Below are 24,302 nucleotides of genomic sequence, written 5' to 3'. Positions count from 1 at the left end.
TAGCTTCAATAGGCAAATCGATTTGTTGGCGAGGAAAAATCGTTCTCAGTTCCAAAGGCGTTCCAATTGGCCAGAGAGACGAGTTTCTCAACAGCAGAAGGCAAAATGACTTCATGACTGGCAGTTTGGAGCCACACATGTGGCAGACAACAAAGAAACATTACAGGAAAGGCTCATGTTGGGGTTTGGAGGCCGAGTTTTCTGAAGGCAAGTCGTGCTAGAGATTCCCTGTGGGAGAAGGGAAATTCCCTTCAGTATTTTGCCCAGATTTTCTTGTTGTGGATTGCCAGTTTCAAGCATCTAGATTGTACTCAGATTTTTCATTGTTGCTTAATATTAAAACCCTCATCTGCTACACCAGTTTTCCCAAGTTGGGTTTTTCCAAGGACTTTTTTCCAAAAATAACTATGTTATTTTTATGTGTGTGTGCTAGTATTTCTTCCAATGTTTATTCTTCCGCAGTTTTATTTGTGTAGATTACAGTGTAATTTATTCAGTATATGCCATAGAAAACTACAAATAAATTATTAAATAAAATTAACAGTTAGTAGAATAATTTCCTGACACTGCAATAGGATTCCAGGTTGGAATTTTCACAAGAAGAGCCAGCAAGAAGTGAATTTTGGGTAGGATATTTTGCAGAGATTCACCCAACAGAAAGGCGAGTTTTCCCTTTATATTTTGTAGGTTGAGAGTGTTGGTTTTTGGCGGGCTAAATTGCCCAAATTCAGGCCTACGTAGGAGCTCAATGGGTATTTTTTGTGCAAACATAAAAGGCAAGATTTTTTGGGAGATTTGGGAAAGGAGAAACAAGGAGAATTTGAGCAAGGAATTGCAGGTTTCGGAGGTGAATTTCTAGTAGTGATTTGAGCCATTCTACAACAAGTTCCTTCCTACAGTACTTTCTGTCAGCTAGTTAGAGTCACACGCACTTCTTGGGGTCACCCGGGCATGTTAGATTCAGCCCAAACCCTTTCTAGGTTTTTGTGAGTCTGGTGAGAAAAAGTTATACATGAAAACAACACAACTTACACTATTCCCATGAAGAGTAACACCAGTGGAACTTAACTCCAAAATCTTTCTTTATTATCGAGAAAAAGATTAGAGCTTCTTGCTAAGCACACGACTCAAAGGTCGGATCCATTGACTGACAAATGACTTCCTATTTAAAGATAAATCCTCCAACGGCTAGCTCGAGTGATCCTCGTTAAATCAATCTCAACCATTGATGAAGATTAAAATTTCTTTTAATCTCATCTGTCAAATTAGTTAAATATTTGGGGCAATTCGAAATTTTTCATTAAATGCATTTTAATTAACTCAAAAATAAAATTTTTGAATTAATTTCCCCAAAAATTTGACTTTGACTTTGACTTTTTTTCCAAAGAAAAAGCGATCTTTTTATTAAGAGAATAAAAAGATACATTGCATATGCTGAGCATTCCAATTTTGCCAATTGCTGTATAAAGCAATCAAAAAGACAAAAAATCTCTTTCTGTCTTAAGAACCACAGAAAGCAGAACTGTTTTGCTGTAAAAAGCAGCTGCAAAAAGACAGCCAAACCAAAAAACAACGTCGACCGAGGAGACAGTCAACAGAAACATAATGTAACCGGGAGCGAACAGATCTTTGGGTCTCCTCAACCGAGAGGAAAACAACCCACAAAAAATATAGGAAAAATAAAAGAGTTTAGAATGAACAGAAGTCTGAGAGAGAAAGTCTATGCATGAAATTTAAAAAAAAAACAGCAACTGAAAGATTATACATAAGGCGGCACATCTGTTGCATGGATCTGTCCATGGCATTCTTCCACTATTTTCCAGCCTCCCAAAGCTTGCTGCAAACCTTCCTTAGAAAGTTTGTCCGCGTCATCATTCCTGTCCCTGTAGATATGACATATGGAGAAAGAGATAAAAGATGACTGTAATACCTGAATTTCTTCCAGAATGGGTTTCAAAAATTGGTTTTTGCATGAGCTCTTTCCGTTAACCCAGTTTATGACATTGAGGGAGTCTCCAAAGATCTGAATAGTGAAGGTATTCCTTTGAATAAGCCAGCATAGAAGCAGTCTCAGGGCTGACAGCTCGGCAAAATTATTTGTTCCAGACCCCAAACCCACTGAAGCTTTGAGAGATTGATTTGAATTGATGTGAATAACTATTCCTGCCCCTGCTATGTTGTTTTGGGAAGCTCCGTCAAAGAAAGCCCAAGGGATACCATCTTTGATTTGCACCGTCTGATTTTGGACTTGAGGTCTTTTTACTTCTGGCTCTGGGATGGAAGAGTATATGGAGATAGCTTGGATGGCTGTGACGGAAGGATGGGTTCCCTGATCACAGAATAAAGCTCTGTTCCTTGCAAGCCAGACTCCCCAGCAAATGATGGGCGGGAGATTTCTCAGGTTCCCATTCGGATAATGCTGCCACCAGTTGGACCAAGCCTCGTCCAGATTCCCATTACCCCACTGAAAAGATTTGTTCAAAAGCTTTTCAACCTCCCTCCAAATTTTTGCAGTTTCCAAACATTGAAGAAACAGATGATCAATTGATTCCTCTTCAATTTTACAGAGGGGGCACCTCCCAGGACCATACATAAACTTTGACTGGAGGATATCCCAGGAGGGAATTTTCTTTTTGAGGAGGCACCAGAGAAAGAGTCTGGCCTTAGCTGGGCATTTAAGTTCCCAAATCTGTTTTGCCCACCATTCAGGTTCACCCCACCCTTTCCTGGATTGAATGAACTTGTAACCATCTTTGGGTGAATATTCGCCGGTTTCTCCATGAGCCCAGATCAGACTATCCGGACTGTCTTTTAATCTTACATTGGAGCGAGCCAGTTCTTGAGTGAAAGAAGACCATTCATTCCACCACCTCTGGTCCAGGTGTAAATCCTCTCCATCTTTCCATGCCTGACCCCAGATATTTGAGTGACCCACCTTTTCCACCTGATCTAGGGTAAGAATGTTTTTATCTTCTAGATGACTAATTAGGCCAGGAGAAAGGGCAAAACTGCCATTGCAGCCAATCCACGGATCTTTCCCAATCTTCAGATTCCTGCCATTCCCAATCTTCCAAGCCAAGCCCTGTTCTATTACCTTGAAAGAGTCCACCGTGGCCTTCCAAATCACTGATGCCTGCTGCTTGCTCTTAATCGGATTCCTTATCCAATCCTCCAGAGGGACCGGGTCGATATATTTTCTTTTTAACACTCTGGTCCAAAGGTTATCCATCTTTATCAGCCTCCATCCCGACTTTGCTGCCAGAGACAAACTGAAATCTGGAAGATTTTTAATCCCCCAGCCACCCCACTCCTTGGACCTAGCCACTTTGTCCCAGCCCACCCATGGAAGCACTGAGTTCTCCTTGGAGCCATCCCAGAGAAATCTGCTGCAGAGTCTTCTGATCTTGTCCATGGTACCTTTGGGAACCCATGTTAAAGCAGCCCAATAAACTGGGATGGCCAAAAGCACAGATTTTATAAGAGTCAGGCGTCCCGCTCTCGAGAGCCATTTAAAACTCCAGTGGGAGATCCTGGATTCAATTTTTGCAATCAGCCAGTTCCAGTCCTCCTTCTTGTAGTCATTAGGCTTTAACCAGAAACCCAAGTATTTGAAGGGGAGATCCAGAGTACTAGGCTGGAAAGGAAGAACAGAATGGAGCCTGCCCCTCTCCTGAGCAGCAAGACCTGTCATAATCAACTGAGATTTTCTATGATTTATCTGCATGCCAGTTGCTTTCAGAAACAAATCTAAAATAGATTTTAGTTCCTTTATTTCAGAGTGCTCAGAATTTGTGAAAATCAGAATGTCATCAACAAAAAGGAGATGAGAGATAAATAAATTTGTGGCTACCTCGATACCTTTTACCTTCCCCTCTCTTCTGGCCTTATGGATCAGCTGACTGAGACCTTCCGCTACTAGGAGGAAGAGCAGAGGGGACAGAGGGCACCCCTGCCTCAGGCCCCTTTGACCTTTGAAGAAGGGAGTGGCAGCACCATTGATGAGGATGGCATAGCTTACATTCGTAATACATCCCATTATCCAACTGATGAAAGCTGGTTTGAAACCGAGGTGGGTAAGAAGCAGCCTGAGATATAACCAATTTATCCTGTCATAAGCCTTAGATAAGTCGATTTTGATGACTGCACCCTTCTTGTTCTTCTGCCTCACACTATGCATGACCTCCTGTGCAACTCCTATGGCTTCATGAATTTGTCTCCCCGATAAGAACCCGAATTGTTCCATTGAAATATGGCGGGACAAAATTGGTTTGATTCTGTTTGCTATCACTTTAGCTATGATTTTGTAGATGCTATTACATAGCGCAATAGGTCTAAAGTCTTCAAAACTCTCCGGGACTTCTTTCTTTGGGATAAGAGCTATAAACGTAGCATTAAAAGGGCTATAGACTTCCCCTTTTTTCCTGGCCTCCTCCACCACTTCTGTAATTTCTGCTCCTATAAGTTCAAAGAAGTGGAGAAAAAGCTCTATGGACCATCCATCTGGTCCAGGGCTTTTCTCTTTTGCCATCGATTTTATTGTAGCTTCCACTTCCTCCTTTGAAACCTCACTGTTTAAATCCTCTGCTTCATCCTCCTCCAGGAATCTCGGGAAGCATTGAGCTGTCCTTATTACCTCAGCAATTGTGGTCTCACCTGGGTCTGCAAAGAGCTTTTGGAAGTGCCTCTGGCCCAGGTCTGACAAGGAGTGAAAAGTCTGAACTTCCCTTCCTTCTTCATTTTTTAGGCCCCAGATAGTGTTTGCCGATTTCCTCCCTTTGGCATAGTTGTGGAAAAACCTGGTATTTTCATCACCAGCTTTAAGCCAAATTGCCCTACTCTTTAAACGCCATTCTTCTTCTTTATCCAGGAGGATTTTAGTTTTTAGTTTCTCAAGATGAAGAATTTTCTCCTTTGAGGCCTGAGTCAGATAGCCATCCTCCTCTATGCTTTCCAAAATTTTCAGTTCCTCACTTATCTTTGTGAGTTCCTCGGTCTGGGCTTCCTTCCTTGCCTTTGCCCAGCTTATAGTTGCTTTTTTCAATCTTTTAAGGTTTTCCATAAACAAGTAACCTTTATCCTCAGGAGCATTGGCTTCTGGGTGCTTCCAAGATTGCTTGAAAAGATTTATGAAAGACTCCTCTTGAATCCATGAGGAGTTAAACTTGAAAGGGGCAGGGGGCTTGGGAGGGGGAGAGGAGAGCTCCAAGAAGATAGGGAAATGATCAGATAGCCCTCCTTCTTCAATCCACTGTTTGAACATAGGGATCTTGGCTGCCAGCTCCTCATTGATGAGAAAACGGTCCAGCCTCTTTGCCACCCTAGCCTCCCCTGTTCTCCTGTTTCTCCAAGATGGCTTTAATTTGAGTAAGTTTATGTCCAGAAGATTGTTGGATGAGAGCAAATTTATGAAAAAGTCTGTTAAAGGGTCTTCCCTGGCCGAAGGACCCCAAGCCTCCGCTCTGCCCATAGAGAAGTTTAAATCCCCACCTATCACCAGATCTTTGCCCTTCAAAAAAGATTTTGACATCAGGTCATTCCAGAACAGCACTCTGTCCTGGCAGGGGCCGTAAACATTGCAAATAGAAAAGGAAAAAGGGTTTTCTGAGGACTGTACATCCATTCCCATGGCCTGTTTTGTCCCCCACAGATTGCTGGCCTTTATCCTTCCTTCCCTATAACCGATTGCCAACCCACCGGAGTGGCCTTCTGAATCGATTGCAAAAAATCTCCACCCAGGCATCAAAGCATTTAAGACTGCCTCCACTTCCAACCCACGACCAAGGGTCTCTTGGAGAAAAAGGATGTCAGTTTTAGAATTGAGAAACATCTCCCTGAGAGCCAGTTTTTTGGGTTTACTGGCTAAACCCCTACAGTTCCATGAGGACACTATCATTGGATAACCTCTTCATGGGGATGCGCTGCTCTAAGTGCCCCGGGGATAGACTGTTGTTTTCCATCTGCAACATCGAACTTTGCTTTCATCTGTGCCATGGAGAGGTTTGATTTCCTACCTCTTTTTTTCCTAGAGAGGCTTTGGGCGGGAAGAGGACCTATTCCTCCTACGGAGACGGGAAGGATTGGCTTGTGATCGAGGGACCGAAGGTTGTAAGGACATGAGGGAAGAAGAGCCGAGGGCCCAGGATCAGTAGCAACGCCTTCACTATTCAGATCAAGGGAGGGTAATGTGGCTGTAATGACTTCAATGCCAGTTTCCTCAATAGTTCCCATTATGCCTTCAGACGGACGCGGCATCCTTCCAGGTGACTGCTCCTTTGCTGGGACTTTCTCCAAGTCTGATTCCTTTCCCGTCGAGGTGGCAGGAATGTCCTGGTGATCCAGTTCCGTCGGCATCACTTCCATCAGGCCCTCTGCCTCCTTAACCCCATCATTCTGCTCAGGTGGAAAGCTCTGGCCCTGAACATGTTGAAATGGACTGTATACGGTCTCCCACCGCTCCGGCTCCTTTTGGAATCTCCGCCTTCTCCTTCCAAGAGGGCAGTCCTTTGCCAGGTGCCCGTGTTCGTGACACCTATGGCACCTGAAAGGCAAATATTCGTAATCCAATGGTTGCTCGAAGACCATATCCCTGTATTGCAAGTTTATCCTCTTTGCAAGTCCTCTGCCTGGGTTCAAGCTGACTAAGATGCGAGCCATAGCTTTGATGCGAGATTGTTTGAATGACATATCAGCCTCCAAATAGGTTCCCAAACGGTCCCCTATAGCTTTGAAAACGTTTTCCGTCCATAAGAAAGGGGCCAAGCCAGGGACCCTGACCCAAACAGGAAAAACATCAGTTTTTTCCCGACTTGCATCAAACATCGGAGACCATTTCTTCAAGAGGACAGGTATATTCCCAATCGCCCAGTTCCTGGAAATGACCCAATCCGCCGCCTCTTTGCTAGCAAAACGAAACATAAACCAACCTTTTACCAAAGCAGAGGCTTCGAAAGGCCTTTCTTCCCCTACCTTCCAGTTCCTTTCACCCCAATCTTGCAGGAAACTAGGAGAGAATTTCTTCCCTCGCGCCCTGCCCACCACTGTGCATTCGGCCACCTCCAAGGATTCTTCGATGCTCACCTCCATCCCTAAGACCAGATTCCCCTCCAACTCCTGCTCCCCTATGGGTCTTTGTTTTTTCCGCTTCTCGCCTCTTTTCCTTCCGCCAATGTCCTCCTCCCTAACTTCTCTGCTTGTGTCGCCCCTTTCTGAGTTAGGGTTTGAGTGAAACAACCCCGGCTCTGTTCTATTAGGAAAGAGGAGACCCTCAGCCCCCTGAGGAGAAAAAGTAGATGAGGGAAGGGTAACCTGAATACCTGGGGCTTCTTCTTGAGTTCCCGCTAGAAGATCTGAGTGTGTTGGATTCACCGGCCGACCTTCATGCCCTTTTGGGACGCCCTGCTCTTTCCCAATGGGGACCCTTGATAAAGCTGAGGGTTTTCCAGCCTTTCCCACAACCGGCCGCTCAGCGCTTTTGATGAACTTTACTATATCTTCTAGACCCCCGGATAGAGCTGGCTCTTCAAAGGGCAGCTTCCCTTTTCGGCCCTGGATCGAATGACAGGGGCTTGAATGCAAGGAACCCTCATCTGGGTTGGCTGGATACTGTGCGCCGAGGAAATCTTGATGAAGGAAAGGGTTCTCTTCATGTCTTTGTGTCAGCTGAACGAAAGATTGATGAATTTTGTGCGTTTCTGGAGAGATAACTCCAGATCTGCAAGAATCAAACCCTCCAAAGTACCTTTCAATGTTTTTTTCCGTCGGGTCTTTACCCCATACTGACAGAATGTCTTCCACAACTGGGTCCAGATCAACTAGTTCATTGGGGTTTACCATGGTTACAAAGACGGAGGATAGAATAAAAAACGTGAAACGGGTTTACCGCCAGCGCAAATGTCAAGAGGGTTTTACCCTTTTACCAGCTGACCGCCCAAACCATAAAACTGACACCTACAGCTGCCCGTTCCTCCCAAACTGAGAACAGTGCATTCAGCGCGACGTTGCTTACCTCCACCAGTCGTCGCCCCCGTTGAAAGCCCAATAACTGTTCAGTCAGGGCCTGGCACCATCCAGACCCGTGATCGAAACCTCCGCCCTTCCCATCTGTTGGAATAGTTGAAAAATAATTTTGACTTTGACTTAACCCCCAAAGATCAAAGGTTTAAAATTTACCTTAGTCCCGGAATATTTTAAAATTTAATTTTTAAGGACCGACGAATTTTGCCTTTGGAGAATTTAAATTAATTAACCTATGAGGGGATAAATTATTTTTCCAACCCTTAAAACACTTTACATCATGATTTTCATATTTTTTACATCATAAGGGGGAAAACCCATTTGTAATAGACCCTCACAAACTACCCATTTCTACGATACAAAAATAATCCAGCAGACCAAACAATTTGTAATAAAATAACCTAACCAAATAGTTAGGATCATTCCCAAATTACTTTTACATAGACTCGATCTAGAACAATAGGATTCGCCTAAGATCCTAGCGACAAAATCCATTCTAGCTTTGGGGTAAGACTGGAGGAAAACTCTATCGACCATTTGAGAATGGATCGGTGAGAAAAAAAACGTCCCAGAATGGAGATCGTCACTAGAAAAGTAGGTTTACTTAGGTCGTTGCACACATGACACGGGTCTGCTGAGATTATTTACATTATACACATGCAGAAAGGGTTTACATAACATCTTGGAAGTCAGGCTAATGATGATAGCTAGATGACACGGACACATCGATAAAGTGCTATCCCTTCTGCGAAAAAAAGGGGTGTACTGCTATTGGTCGTTGAGACGTAGTAGTCAACAAGGAGTAAAGGCTTTTCTTATTGAGATCATAAGGTTTTCTCTCAGCTTTATGTTCTTCTTTATCACTACTACTTTAAAAAATTTCCATATAAACATCTAGAAGAAAGATGGACTATTTTTCTACAATTACAATAGAATAGTAGCTTACCTGTAGATTCACTCCTTCATCTTCACCACTGTTTGTATAGGGCTTTGAACAATTAGAATCATTGTGACCAATTTGAATTTGCATGATCTCTTTTGCAGTCTCCTTTCTTCTAGGCTTAGTTCTTATTTGAGTCATCAGTTGAGTAGTCACGGTCGTCAAACTTATTTGTTTCATAGGCAATTTGCAGGTCATCTCCTTCATAGATACGTTGCAGCTTATCTAGAATGTCTTTTGCAGTTTCACAACTAATTACCTTACCAAAATCTGATTTGGAAAGCCCACTCAGGATTGCCTTCATAACTTGTGTATTATACTTGTTCTTCTTCCTTCCTTCCACTGTATATTGCCATACATCCAAGGTAAGAGCCATTAGATGAAACTTCATTCTTACCTTCCAGGTTGCATAATTTGATTGATTCAATAATGGTGCCCCATTTGGGGAAAATCCATCCCGACTAACCACGGTACCTTGAAACCAGGAAAATAATGAGGGGGGGCCTGGGTAAATCAATATTTTAACGCTTTTAACTATTAATTATCCAGATAAACACATTAAGCAAGACAACAGTAGACCAATCACATAAAGCTTGAACACTAGAAGCTTACGTGGAAATCCATACAGGAGAAAGTCAAAAATTCCTTTTTAATATGATGTAAATTTAAGCACCAACTCCAAATTACATCAAATTATGTAGGCACCAATCTACAGGAAGCTATGACCCCCTTTTCTTTGAAAGAACCCATTTGTTGGAGGCACTAACTACTCGATTTTTATAGGCATCAACCTGAAAGAGACTCCAATCCCATGATTTATAGGCACCAACCTGCTCTAGCCACTCAAATCCCTTTTTCATCTCATTTTCAAGCTTAGATTGAGGGTCATTTCAATTAAAATATTGTTGAACCAATTGTTTGATTCTCAAATGTTCCACACCATCCTCTGCGACAACCTTTCTTTCTCTATTCCTTGATTCAATTAATGTTCCTCACCATCTCTGCTTCTCTTTCTCATATCTGCTCTTGGTTACAGTTTCTTTTATGTAATTTAGCTTCTACTGCTTTGGATCTGCGATCCTTTAAACTCACGACCACTTCATATATCAACTTGTCTATAAAATTAGCCTTTAACTAGCAGATTAAACTTCAGCTTGCTTTCAGATCTACTCTCGTTCTTTCTGATATTCAGCTCGTCACATCTCTTTGTTCTCTTGCACTTCTATATTCCAATCGCAGCAACAACTCATCGTTTTGCATGGGGACATCTCCTTGCGTCGTTTTGTTTTCCTTTTATAGATGCTGCTAAACCTAGTTTAATTTATTCTAGCCAATTTTTCCAAATTTGGTATCCGAAACAAACTTTAATACTCCAACATAATTTTTGCACCTAGACTCCAAATTTTTGGTCTTGTAGCCCCTAGTTGATAGCTTCCTGCAACATATGATTGTTGGCACAAAATGAGGGCTTAAAACCCAAGTGCGCGTAGCCCTGGACCACTGCATACGGCTCAATGTTAAATAGCCCTCATTTGCATCTAGGGCTCTAGCCGACAGTGCGGGGAATCTAAAAAATTAAAAAATGACTACCTAGACCTAACCAAATTCCACAATATTTTTTGTGTTCTCTAGTATGGTAATATACATCGACTCTAGACACTAAGATGTGTTAGGGGCTCAACGTTCAAACCGTCACCCCGGCTTTGGGGTAAAAAGTGGGTGAAAAAACATAGAAAATTATCCGCCTCTAAAACAGAAGAGATAATTACCAAATAAAAAAAACACTCCAAGGTGTACTCATTTGTTGATAGAGTTCCAACATCCTAGATCCGTTATAGGCTCAAAACTCATCATTAGTAGTATCACTTATTATAATTCCCCGCAGGGTGTGGAATCTGGGTACAAGAAAGATGATGAGAAATAGAAGTAGAGTTTAAAAATTTTGTTGACTAATGATATCTGTTGGTATAATTGTCCTTCGGATCATCGTTGGGCATGGAGTCTTCATATAATCATTAGGTGCCACTCCAGTGGTCAACACGACTGGTGCCCAAGAATTGGGTGATAGCTGATGAGGAGGGTAGAGCTCATGTAAGGATTTTTGCCATGTGCTAATTTATGTCCCAACCATCTTTTGCATTTTAACTACTTCTTTTCTTTCAATGTGGCCATATTACCCTTTTTCATTCTTTAAGCTGCATCAACCTTCAGGGCGATATTTTTTGGCTCTAGTCAAGGATGTGGACAAGAGAGTGCCAAATCTTAATGAACCAATGATAGTTAACTTGAAGAATGGAGATGATATCAAAGGATAATAGTGTGACATGGAAAATGTTAAGTATGGTGGGGGAGAATGGACATGTTATTTTGATCCTGGTCTTTCAAGTAGTGCCCCTCTTATAACCCTAAGGTATTGGGGGAGGTCCTAGTGGAGTAGGGCTAAAGATTAACCCCTTAGTAAGGTGAGAGAACAAGTTTTTATTCTAGATTGGTCAATCATGCAGATCACCCTTTTATCCATAGTAAATGCCCAAAACATTAAGTAAAAACACTCAATTGAAAAATGATCAAAGTACTTATCGAGTGCCAACCCACCTTCATCCAAGAGGAATGTCGAATGGTGAGAGTTGGATGGCTGGTGCAAACGACAGAGTAATTCACACATCATCATCAATAAGCAAATGTGTAGGGCTATTGTTTAGATGGCTATCCAGGATAGGAGAAAAAGTTTTCTCCTATGGGGTTACCCATTTTGGTGGGTAACAGGGACCACAAACCCTTCATATTGCATGACATGATCCCCTAACTAGGTAGATACACTTTTTGGGTAGCCAAAAGCTAACACTCCTTTGCAATAAAAGTGTTTCTCTCTATGTGTTCATGCTATGCATGCATCTTGCAAATTCAAATTTGTTGTACACTTGGAATCATAACTGATCCTCCATCATGGCATCACTCCACACCTATGTTGCAAAATTAGAAGGCCTTGCAATGGAAGAAGTCAATGCAACATTGTTCGCAAATCTCTTGGGGGAATACTTCACCTGATTGAAGTTTTAGTTGCTGGTACGTGCTCCAGCGCATCTTGTAATATCTATGTAATTAATCCATCTCAACTTCCAACAAATTAAGGTGGAGGCTAAGGATCCATCCTTCGGTTGGTTCTCTTCACCCAAATCTAGATTTGCTTGCAGTCTATAAAGACCACCAACTCGAACCTGTTTGGGCACACCATTGGTTCAATCTTTGTACCCTCTAAGTATCAAACTCGGCCACGCAATGTAGATCTATCATGCAAGAAACTAAAAAAAGGTTCTTTGTCAAACCAAGGACAAATAAAACAACATGCAAAACAATAACATTATCTACAGGGATCCATGAAGAGAGGGAAGCCAATCTTTTCACGAAATAAGTGGCGCCAGTCACCCAACTGCATGAACAATCCTCCCTTTTGCTCTTAAAACCTGTTGACGATATTCTTGTCGTAAGTCATATGTTGTGAAGCACCAATGTCCACATGTCATCCAACATTGGACATGGTATTGGTTGAAAGTTAAAAAATGATGAGGTTTGAGCCGCGCAAAGAAGACCCGAATGTAAACATGATGCTCAGAAGTGGTACAGTCATAGGAGAAGATACGAGGAAACAGCTAGAGGAAAGTACATGGGTTCGCAAGGCTCCTACAAAGGAACTGGAGTTTGACTTAGAACGCACAAAGGAGACATTCATGGAAGCTAAGAAGAGCTTTGCAGAGGCCTCCACTTCAGGTAGCAAGGATCAACCAGAGCCAAGAATGGATCCTTCAATGCTCACTACCTCTCTGGAGACGTGCATGAAACTGCTACGCGACAACAAGGCAGTTAAAGGACTATAGGAATTGATCACCAGGTGCGCGAGGTTAGGGGAACCGCGCATCGTCTGAAAATTGGGGAAGCATGCATTACGCATTGGAAGGGAAATGAGGTTGACTACATAGATTGGGGAATATGAAATGGATCAGGTAATCCTAGATCTGGGTTCGAACGTGAATGTATTACCGAAGCAAACATGGGAACGCATGGGCAGGCTCACGTTACAGTGGTCCCCTATTCAATTACGAATGGCGAACCAACAGAAGATTTTGCCCATGGGGAGGTTGCAAGGGGTAACAGTTGATATTGAAGGTGCGAGCACGCAGGCGGATTTTGAAGTAATAGAGATTGTCGATGACAACAATCCCTATCTCGCGTTGTTAGGAATAGACTGGGCCATCGATATGAATAGAGTCATCAATCTGAAGAAGCGCAAAATGATCTTCGAGAAAAAGTCACTACGTGTAGTAGTCCCACTGGACCCAGCCGAAGGAGCGCACTACACTGAACCAGTGCGCGATGATGAAAACGATGATGATCTTGATTGTATTTACAAGATAACTGCACGAGACTAGGATTGGGTGAATCCGACTGCAGATGGGAGGATCTCGTGGGAGCGCGAAAGCTCTTGCACTTCGGATTCAGACGAGGAAGTAGAGCGATGGCAGAATCGGTTGCACGAAGTGACAACGCTGAATTGCAACATGATGGTTAGATCACTGCGCTACGTGACAACGGAAGCAAGAGAGCTGCCGACATATGATGGATTGACAGCGGTGGAAGAATTCCGGAGCAAATTTGAAAACGCAACACCCGCATGATGGTGGGGTACACATCAAGGAAACTTTGAGGACCGACACGGATGTAGAAGGATGATGCGCCTACGATTTGGGAAACCGCAACTACGGTTAGAAGAAAAATATGATGGACGAGATGACCCACGCACGCACCTCACGAAATGGACCAAGGTCTACGGGGAAGAACCACAACCTGAATGGGTGCACCTATTCTACCATACCTTGGACGTCATACCCATGAATTGGTATACGGAGACAGAGCTCCGCCATGGTACGGGCGAATGGGATGTGTTGCGCGAGGGTTTCTTGTTAACATTCACATTTGAAGATCGTTGGTCTTTAAAATACCACAGGAGCCAATGGAAGTGCTTCAGCCAAAATGGGCGATGCAGTTAAGTAGTGCACTGGAGTGTTATAACGTGAATGTTGAGGAAGATGATGAGGACCCATGGAACATTAACATTGCAGAAACAGAAGGCTCGCGCGAAGTTCGCGAACCACCACTTGAAGACACCGACATCACCGCGCCACTAAAAACAAAGCAGGTAAACATTGGCATAGAAGCGGAGCCGAAGTATGCGACTCTTGGGGAATATTGAGACGATGCTACAGTAGATAAGGTTGCTGAGTTACTCCGTGAATACCAAGTCTTGTTCCCGACCAAAATCACGGACTTATAAGGGATCATTGGCAAGTTAGGGATGATGAAGATCACTCTGAAACCGGACGCGAAGCCACTTAAGCAGCAGCCTTACCGCTTGAACCCCAAGTATAAATAAAAGGTTCGCAACAAATTAGATAAAATGCTCACAGCCAGAATTATCAAACCAGTGGAAGAATTTGATTGGGTGAGTCCTATGGTAGTGCAGGAGAAATAACAATATGTGTGGACCTCAGGAAGCTCAACGACGCCTATGTTCACGATCCATTCCCGACACCATTCACAGATGAAGTATTGAAAAATGTTGGTGGTTAGGAAGCTTACTCCTTTACGGATGGCTTCTCAAGGTACCATCAGATTAAGATCGTGCCGGAAGATAGGAGCAAAACAACCTTTCGCAACAAAATGGGGTTTCTTTCAGTACACCATTATGCCCTTTGGATTGAAGAACGCGCCAGTGATATTCTTGCACATAGTGGTGGCGACGTTCAAAGAATACATCCACAAGTTCTTGGAGGTCTATCTGGATGATTGGACTATCTTTGGATTAGTTAAGCACCATGTAGCAAGCTTATGGTTGATGTTGGATACTTGTTGTCGACACCAGATTGCGCTGAACCTTAAAAAGTGCACCTTCCTCGTTCCCTTTGGCAACCTGCTAGGCCATGTGGTCTGCAAGCAAGGCCTGATGGTGGACCCTGCGAAGATTGTTGTTATTCTGAATCTGGAAGCACTGCGCAGTGTCAAATAGTTACGCGCTACTTTGGGGCACACTGGCTACTATAGGAAGTTTATCAAGAGTTATGCCCAAATAATCGCGCCGATGGAAAAGCTATTGAAAAAAGATGTGACATATTACTGGAATGATGATTGCATGAAGAGTTTGGATGTCCTAAAGGGGAAATTGGCCTCCGTGCCAATTTTGGTCTTCCTGAAATGGGATGTGGAATTTCATGTACATGTTGATGCATCGTGTATCGTGTTGGGAGCCGTACTCACACAGGAGGGCGCGGAGGGTGTGGATCACCCAATCGTGTTTGCGAGTCGAAGATTGTCCAAAGCAGAAAAGAACTACTCTACCACTGAACGCGAGGGGTTGGCAATGGTGTATGCGCTCCAGAAATACCGACACTATTTACTTGGAGGACATTTCAAGATGTATACCAACCATTCCGCATTGAAATACTTGGTGAACAAGCCTGTGTTGGGGGGGGGGGGGGGGGGGGCGCATATGCAGATGGCTCTTACTGTTTCAAGAATATGATTTTGAGGTCATAGTCAAGTTGGGACACTTAAACGCAGGACCAGACCACTTGTCATGAATTGAGACGGGCGAGGAACCAACAAATTTGGAGGAGGGACTACCTGATGCACAACTCTTTGCAGTACGCGTCGCAGACGGACACTTCGAAGATATAATCCATTTTCTAACAATAGGGACTGCGCCGAAGGAGTACTCAATCCAACAGAAGAAGGAATTGGTGGTGCGCGCGGTGGACTTTTCTGTCATCACGGGGCACCTCTACAAGATGGGCAACGATGAGATATTGTGAAGATACGTACCTGAATTTGAGTGAGGTCAGATCCTTGCGGAAGCACATGGGGGTGCTGCAGGAGGACACTATGCAGGACGCGCGATTGCACAAAATATTCTTTGCGCAGGGTTATGGTGGCCGACCCTGCACCAGGATTCGAAAGCGCATTGTAAGGCCTGCGATATATGTCAAAGGATGGGAAAACCATCATGAAGGGACGAGATGCCACTAAATCCCCAAATGACACTGCAACCATTTGAGAAATGGGAAATTGACTTTGTGGGCCCAATCAAACCTCAGGGAAAGACGGGTGCGCGCTACATCATCACCGTGACGGAGTACCTGACACGATGGGCAAAAGCACAACCGGTCAAGGACTGCATGGCTGCCACGACTGCCAAATTTTTGTTCAAAAACGTGCTAACACGATTTGGCTACCCGAAAATCTTAATGAGCGATCGCGGAACACATTTCTTGAATGAAACCATCAACGCGCTCACAGAAGAATTCTAGGTTTATCACCAGAAAAGTACACCATACCACCCACAGGCTAATGGAACAGTAGAAGCATTCAATAAAATACTAGAGACTGTGTTGACCAAAATATGTAACGCGCAGCGGGACGACTGGGACTTGCGCGTACCCATTGTGTTATGGGCGTACATGACAACGTGCAAGAAATTGATGGGACAGACACCATTCTGGTTGGTCTATGGTACGGAAGCAGTCATGCTGATGGAATACATCGTACCTAGTTTGTGAATAGCAGCGCTCACAGGCATGACGGACCGCGAAGCTCTGGAAGAAAGGCTCGCACAATTAGAAGAACTCAAGGAAGAATTATTCCTAGCCGGATTTCACCAGCAGGTACAAAAGCAGCGTGAGAAAACCTGGCACAACCACCATATCAAGTTGCACACCTTCAAGGTAAACGATTTAGTGCTACTGTATGACAAGAAGTTTGAAAAATTTCTCGAAAAAATCATAATGCACTGGTTGGGACCATATGTGGTAAACGAGGTCACAGACGGAGGCGCGGTCCAGCTAGTCAAACTTAATGGAGAACCCTTCCCAATGAAAGTAAATGGCAATTGACTGAAGCCCTACACGGGTGGGCCGGCTATCTGACTAACTAACCGAAGCACAGTCTTCGCGACCCAAGGAGCCAGACAGGGGCATGGGACTATAAACACAAGCACTAGAAGTCAGTACCAAAGAAGAGACTTGAGTCGGACACAGTCGATTCAAAAGCAGAAATGGAGCAGAGCCAGCAGACGACAGAATCGCGCGCTACGGACCTTCGCGCAGCACAGGCACAGTTGGAGGGGCTCCATGCAAAGATCGTCGCACCAGCAGAGTGATTCAAGATGAGACATGATGATTGTGTTGGGGGCATGTTGGGCATGGGATCCCCGCAGCAGTTTTTGGGGCTCAAAGCCCGAGTTTTGGTCAATTGTATTGTAAGACTCCGCGAAGTACGAGCGCAGAACGCAAAGTCTAGGATGAGTCATAGGGTTGTCCGCCCTAAAATATTGTAATTTAATGTAAAGTTGTGTCGGCCTACTCATGGTCCGTGGACCATGGGATTGTATAAATAGAGCGAGGCTCCAAGTGTAAAGCTAAGCTTAGCGAATGATAGATAGAATAGCGAAGGCATGGTTAGAGCTTAGAGTGGAATCTAAAGTGTACAGGGTAGTAGTGGGAGGAAGAGGCTCTGCAGCTGAGAGCGCAAAGGCCTAGTAGAGTCCGTAGCTGAATGCGCAGGGCTGAGTCGGGTCTGTACTTGGGATTGAAAGATAATAAAGAGAAGTTTATTTTGTGCATCTATTTTGGAATCTTTATGTTGATGTTATTCATTACTTTTACTTTGTTTCATTGTTACTTGGGAGTGGGAGCAAAAGCGGGAGCGGGAGCGACATTTTCAGAAGCTCCCTGTTTGGGAGCTAATCCCGTAGCGTTTTTTATATAATATATATATATATATATATATATTATATTTTTTATATTTTGATACATATATGTCAACAAAAACATGTAGAATAATGAATTAGATATAAAAAAACGTAAAAAAAAAACATAGATTGAACCATATAACAACTATCATCTAGAAGTTATAATCTTCATCAACCACGTCCACAAGTTAGTAACATAGTAACATACAACATATTGAGTCTCATGATTCATCAATCTTAAAGTTTTAAGCTTTCAAAATTCAATATATAACATTTATCATCATTGATCACCAAAGTTGTAAGCTAAGTGTAACCATTACAACAAATAATATCTAACATGAAATGAAATGTTATAAAATGAAATGAAATGAAACAACTTTCAACTTTCATGAAGCATCATAGTCATAATTCATTACTAATGAGTTATAATTTCCAACTTCAAACTTAAATTGTCATATATTGTTTAAAAAAATATCATAATAGATATGAAAGAGTCAATAGTTATAAAAGCTACTAGAAACTAGAAAATAGAAGTAAATCTATTATCATTAATATCACCCACTAAGCATTAATATCCAGAGGTATCTTTGTCATTACCTCTGCACCTGTATAGGGATCTTTGTCATTAATATCATGCTCTAAGCATTAACATAAGATAGAACAAGCATAGCATGTCAAGTCACGATTTTGTTTGAGTGATGCGTACATTTTTAAGAGGGTCATGATAGAGGAGTTCAACAACCAGTGTCACTAACATCAAGGTACATTGAGGGATTGGTGCTCTTGATTAAATACGAGTTCCACACCCTAATACATGACAAAATTCAATGGAAACATTGCAATCCCCCAATCCTAAAATCCTGAAAAACTGATAAGTCTGCTGGACTTTGAATGAAATCTAAAATTCTATTTTCTCCATATGAAATCCAATGAGGCCGGAACCACTCTCAAACATCCTGAATCATTCTCCTTAATCTTCATTTTCATCCTTTTACTTTAAGAATTTAACATTACCATGAATAACATATCAATACTAGGGCCTAGACTTTATCATTAAGCTACCCCCGTCAAAAATTATTTGTTTATTTCAAAAAAATTGCATTTCGAACATCACTTCAAAAAAAAAGTTGCAAAAAAGGCAAAACGCTCCCGAAAAGGCTGGGAGTGAAATTTTTTTTAGGGAGCGCACTCCCAACCTGCTCCCGAGTCGCTCCCGCCCGGACCGTGGATTGGGAGTGGGATCAGGGGGGTGGGAGAGCGCTCCCCCGCAACACTGCTCTGTTTATTTACTGCGCGCACTTAATTAATACTCGCATGAATGCTTATATGTGAATTTAATCTAAGTAATCAGCTAACGGAGACTAATTAATGAAGACTTGGGTAAATAATACGAATCGCCCTGCGGCTGGAACCACGCGAAGACAGTATCACAGGGCGCAGGGTGCCCGCAGGTGGGCATAGCGCAGTAAGTGCGGAGGTTGGATCACGTACCAATCACCACATATCAGACATCTCCAGGGTGCAGAAACCTGGTTCTAGCACCCTCCCATACTACTTTGGGTGACACTTCAGTCCGCGCTCCGCGGACTGTTGTCGTAAGGGCCAGTACTACCGGGATTTGCTTGGCTAAATCACTTCCGAACCTAGGTCAAGCCCCACTGAGCCAACAACAAATCTCTTAGGGGGGATACTTGCCGTGATTGAAGTTTTAGTTGTTGCTATGTGCTCCAGTGCATCCTGTAATATCTATGTAATTAAGCCATCTCAACTTCCAACAAATTAACGTGGAGGCTAAGAAGCCATCCTTCCCTTGGTTCTCTTCACCCAAATCTAGATTTGCTTGCAGTCTATAAAGACCACCAACTCAAACCTGTTTGGGCACACCATTGGTTCAATCATTGTACGTTCTGAGTATCAAACTTGGCCACGCAATGTAGATCTATCATGCAAGAAACTAAAAAAAGGTTCTTTGTCAAACCAAGTACAAATAAAACATCATGCAACTCAATAACATTATCTACAGGGGTCCATGAAGAGAGGGGAGCCAATCTTTTCACGAAATAAGTGGCACCAGTAACCCAACTGCATGGACAATCCTCCCTTTTGCTCTTAAAACCTGTTGAAGATATTCTTGTCATAAGTCATATGTTGTGAAGCACCAATGTCCACATGTCATCCAACATTGGACATGGTATTGGTTGAAAGTTTAAAAACCATGGAGAACGTGTTCTCAAGCTTGGACTCCAACTCATCCATTTCAGTGATAGTGTCTGCACTCCTGCATTTTTCTTTTGTTACCTAGCCCTTGGCTTCTTCTTCTTTGGACACTGTCTAACGTAATGTCCTTATTAATAATACTTGAAATATTTTACATTACTTCCTTGTTTGCGTGTATCGTTCTAGTTCTACCGTCTAATTTGGGTATTCTTTTCTCCAAATACCGGGAATAATAGCAATCATTCCAAAATGCTAGGTTGTAGCTAGGCCCTGAAATAAATAAAAAAATCTAGATAATACCATGCGTGACTCTAAACAACTTGTTATATCATCTCATCTGTTTTTCTTATGTTCTTCTTTGTTCTGTTTCTCTCTTCACTGCTTACTCTTAATAATGTACAACACTACAAAATCTAGCATATTCCAAGAGATGGATATACTGATGAGTTTTTTCTATTCGATCTATGGATAATTAGAATAGTTAACCAAAAGTTGTAGTTGGAAGTGCTGGATCAAATCGATGTGTTTGAGCAATTGACGCTAGGGAAGAGTGTTGTTAACTATATAAGATAATAATTAGCAAGATGTTCCGGTTGTTTAAGAGGGTCATATGTTATATAAATCAAATTATTATTATTATTATCTAATTTTAAGGTCATGGTCAAGTTAGATACTAAATTGGTGTATAAGACCTTTTTGTTTATAGGACAAAGTACCTATTTCCACAACAATTTCACTGCTATACTCTACCTTCCTTTTTTGAAACCATGATCTCTTCGGAAAAAACACATGCTCTTAACCTAAGTCACAGGACACGTCCCTCATGGTCTCGTGTCTTGTATTTCACGTGTCGGACATGAAAATCGCCTTAAAACTTGTCGAAAACGTTTTTCTTCGTGCCCTCCAATCGAGACATGTGTTTTGGACGTGTCAAAAATGTGCACTAACATTTTTGGTTCTCAGGACACGTGTCCCATGAAAAGTGACATTTAAAACCTGTAACATGATTTATTTTTGGGTTTTTCTTGTCATTGTTCGCCACTGAAGTTGAGTCTGCTCGTCGCTGGAATCCAATTTGTTGTGCAGTGTGAGGAATTCCATCAGATTCGAGCGCAATGCTCACAACTTCACATCGACCTGGACCTGGAGATGTAGGAGACGAGCGTTCGCATGCTTTGCCGAGAGTTTGGAGCACTTAAATTTCTTATAAGTTGTGTTATAGCCTACGAAACTTAACTTAATTATACACGAGTGACCACGTATAGATCGTGTTTTGAAATAAAAATCCCAGCTCCCCGTCATGTGCTCATTGCTCACTACACATTCGAGTTCTAAAGGGAGGGAAAGTTCTGTTAACGCTCTGGTCAACAATGAAGTTTGAACACATATAAATTTATAGTTCATAAATTTATGTGAAGTTTGAACATGATCAAACTTGTTTGAAGTTGATAACAAAAATTATAACATGAACAATGAGCAATGAACATTGAATTGTGAACATCATTGATGTAGTAAAATTAATAAACTAACTAGTAAATTGCTAAATAGTAAATAGTGTATACTAAATACTAAATAGATATCATCATGATTCATATATATATGGATCAAGCACTATATTTCAGTATATATATATATATATATATATATATATATATATATAACGTGTCCCTCGTATCCTATTTCCAAGGTCATTGCGTCTCGTGTCGAATACTCGTATTTACGTGTCCTCCGTGTCTCCTTTCCTCGTGTCATGTGACTTAGCTCTTAACCATTAAAATCTGCCAAATTAAAAAAATTAAATGAAATATTCCTTTTTCAATTGGATAACTAAGATCTAAACTTAATAATTAACATTCTAAATATAATTAATATAGTAAATTTATATATATATATATATATATATATATATATATAGTTTTGAGTGCTCTCGAGCGGTCCGAAAAACTCATTTCCCAGTTCCCACATCCAGTGCAACATTTCTTTTTCTATATAGTTTGATTTAAAGATCATTTTTAAGGAGTGTATTTTTAAAAGGGTTTTCCAATAAATTTTTAAAATTGTTTATAATATAATATTTTGGCAGGATCCCTGTACGAAAAGAACAACAATAGCAACTCACTAAACTGTCAACCTCACAACATAAAGAATTTGATGGCTGGGTTCCCGTTTTTTCTCCTTTTATACATTCTCCCATGTATAAAAGATGTAATCGATATTCTTAAGACCTTTTGCTTTATTCTCAAGCATTTGTGGATATGCATGGTAGATTTGTGCATTTTGTATTATCGATCATTGTAGTTCCATCTCCATGATATCCTTTCGTGGTGTTTTATCATGGTTAACTTCATAAACACATGTTGTCCTATTGTTATTTAAACTTTTCTGTTTAATAACTTGTTTTGTATTGGTTGATGTATTTAGGCAAAGCTTTGGTATTATTGTTCTATTTTGGCATGACAATGGTATGTGCCATCTTTGAAATTGTAGTGTGTGATTGTCCTGCTCATGAGTTTCCTGAATCATTCAAGTGATCAGAGAGTGAGATGTCCAGTGATAACCGGATATGTCAAGAGGTAACTAAATATGATAAAATGTGCAAGCTTGTAGTTTGTGCAATGTACCTTACCAATTTTGTAACATTACTGTTCTTTTAATTAGTAAAATTGCTTTTTTATCTTATTTTTGTGGCTAAAATGAATTTTACAAATCTTCAACTAAATCCATAACACCCCATGGACTATATTAGTCCTTCATCCTGGCGAATATGGGACTCTATATACAATGAGCATTATCTCAAAGCTGATTATATATCACTGCATGAAATCCATTAGAATATGAAACCTTTTTCTTAGTTGGTGTCATGATGGATCATGTATAAGGCTTCATGCTTCTGGTCTACAGCGAAAGTCAGCGAATTGGAGTCTTACTCTTGGTAGATAATTGCTTATATGCTATTTATTGGCTTTTGATATATATGCTTATATATGTGCCCGGAGATTCGCCTTCAGAGAGGTGAGTTTTCTACAAGCTTATATCAAGGTTGCCGCTCTTCTATTTCAGTTCACTTCGCAGCAGAATATGTAGTCGGTGAGGGGAAAGGTTCTGGTAGGCACTGTCAATAATATCCTTTAAAATTTAATGCATATATCCATCTTTCTGTCCATGCAGATCTGTAAATATATTACACATCATCTTTTTCAGGCTTACTTTTTTATTTGGGTTACTGATTTACTGCACTTGAAATCTATGCACTAGCATAAATGCGTACAAACTATTTATGAACAGGTATTGGATTATCCTGAGTGAGTGATAAAGACTTCACATTCCTCTTTGTGCTTCGAGCAGTGACGAAAGTAGTTAAACACCTCCAACTATAATCGAGACAAGTATTGTAATTGGTTCTTTCTTATAATCATAAACCATATTTTTGCTAGCTGTTGTGGAATGCTGCTATTATTTGGGTTTCAAATAACTAGCACCTTAGTGCAATCGGATTTTATTTAGGATTACTCTGCTGAGTCACAGCTTTAGAATTGAGAATATGTTGGCTTGATTTTAGCATCATGCACGAGAACAACACATTTTTTATTGGTTTGTGATACGTAGCTACCTTGAATATGTTTCTTTGGTTTCAACAAAGGGATAAGTCAAGGATCCAACACTTCCCAGCAACAAACAAGTGTGCAAAAGCAATAATCACAAGTTTTCCCAGAGGATACACAACCAAGTAGAAATATTTATGAATCTCAACATCAGGTATTGTAAAAGGTACATGTAATGATGTGAATAATGATCTAGAATCATGCTTCACAAAACTCATGTGTTTTGGTCCCATTGATTGAACTTTTAAAGATCCCATCACTAAGGTAAAATGGCTAAGAAGACTTTGTGATTAAGTGAAGTTACTAGTTAGTGAAGCCCTTGCTGAGTATGTCCCATAGTATTGTTAACATGAACCAAGGGCGAGGAACAATGGTCGAAGCCCCTTTCACATTTCATTTCAAGTTAATGATGTGTTATTGAGTCACTGGATGTTAGATAAAAGGGGAACAACCATTGTCATGTCATTAAAAATGATGAAACAATTAGGTCTTACAACTACTTGGCCATAAAGAAATGTGTGCACCATGGACTCCAGAGATATCAAGGTATTTGGCCTAATTAAAGACTTGCAGTTTAGATTCATTGTGTATTTTGACATCTCAGTTTGATTGGATGTTGTTATGATATATGTGTTGGATTCTTGGGGAATGTTGTGTGTCTAGGAAGTGGGTTAATAACTTAGGGGCTCTTCGCAAATTGATCTATCCTATGCAACTATTCCAACTTATGAAG

The 24,302-nt window shown here is 41.4% G+C and overlaps 1 protein-coding gene across 3 annotated transcripts in view; it reads left to right on the top strand.

Moving 5' to 3' along the window:
* Positions 1 to 24,302, top strand: part of LOC149148927 (uncharacterized) — a 243,127-nt gene that overhangs the window by 167,305 nt on the left and 51,520 nt on the right. Inside the window, exon 3 of one of the 3 annotated variants that reach the window (XM_089443799.1) lies at positions 22,051 to 22,311. The exons of the other annotated variants lie outside the window; for them this stretch is intronic. Coding sequence (XP_089299925.1) covers positions 22,051 to 22,265 — 215 coding nt within the window. The 3' untranslated portion in view covers positions 22,266 to 22,311. Of the gene's footprint in view, positions 1 to 22,050; positions 22,312 to 24,302 lie in introns of those variants that run through there. 3 annotated transcript variants of the gene reach the window in all.

This window comes from Pinus tabuliformis, chromosome 9, assembly GCF_031772625.1.
Source record: "Pinus tabuliformis cultivar Carrire ecotype Pingquan chromosome 9, CPIR1, whole genome shotgun sequence".
In the NCBI taxonomy this organism is placed as follows: domain Eukaryota; kingdom Viridiplantae; phylum Streptophyta; class Pinopsida; order Pinales; family Pinaceae; genus Pinus; species Pinus tabuliformis.
Note: the sequence above shows the minus strand (reverse complement) of the source record. Positions and strands in the feature narration are given on the sequence as shown.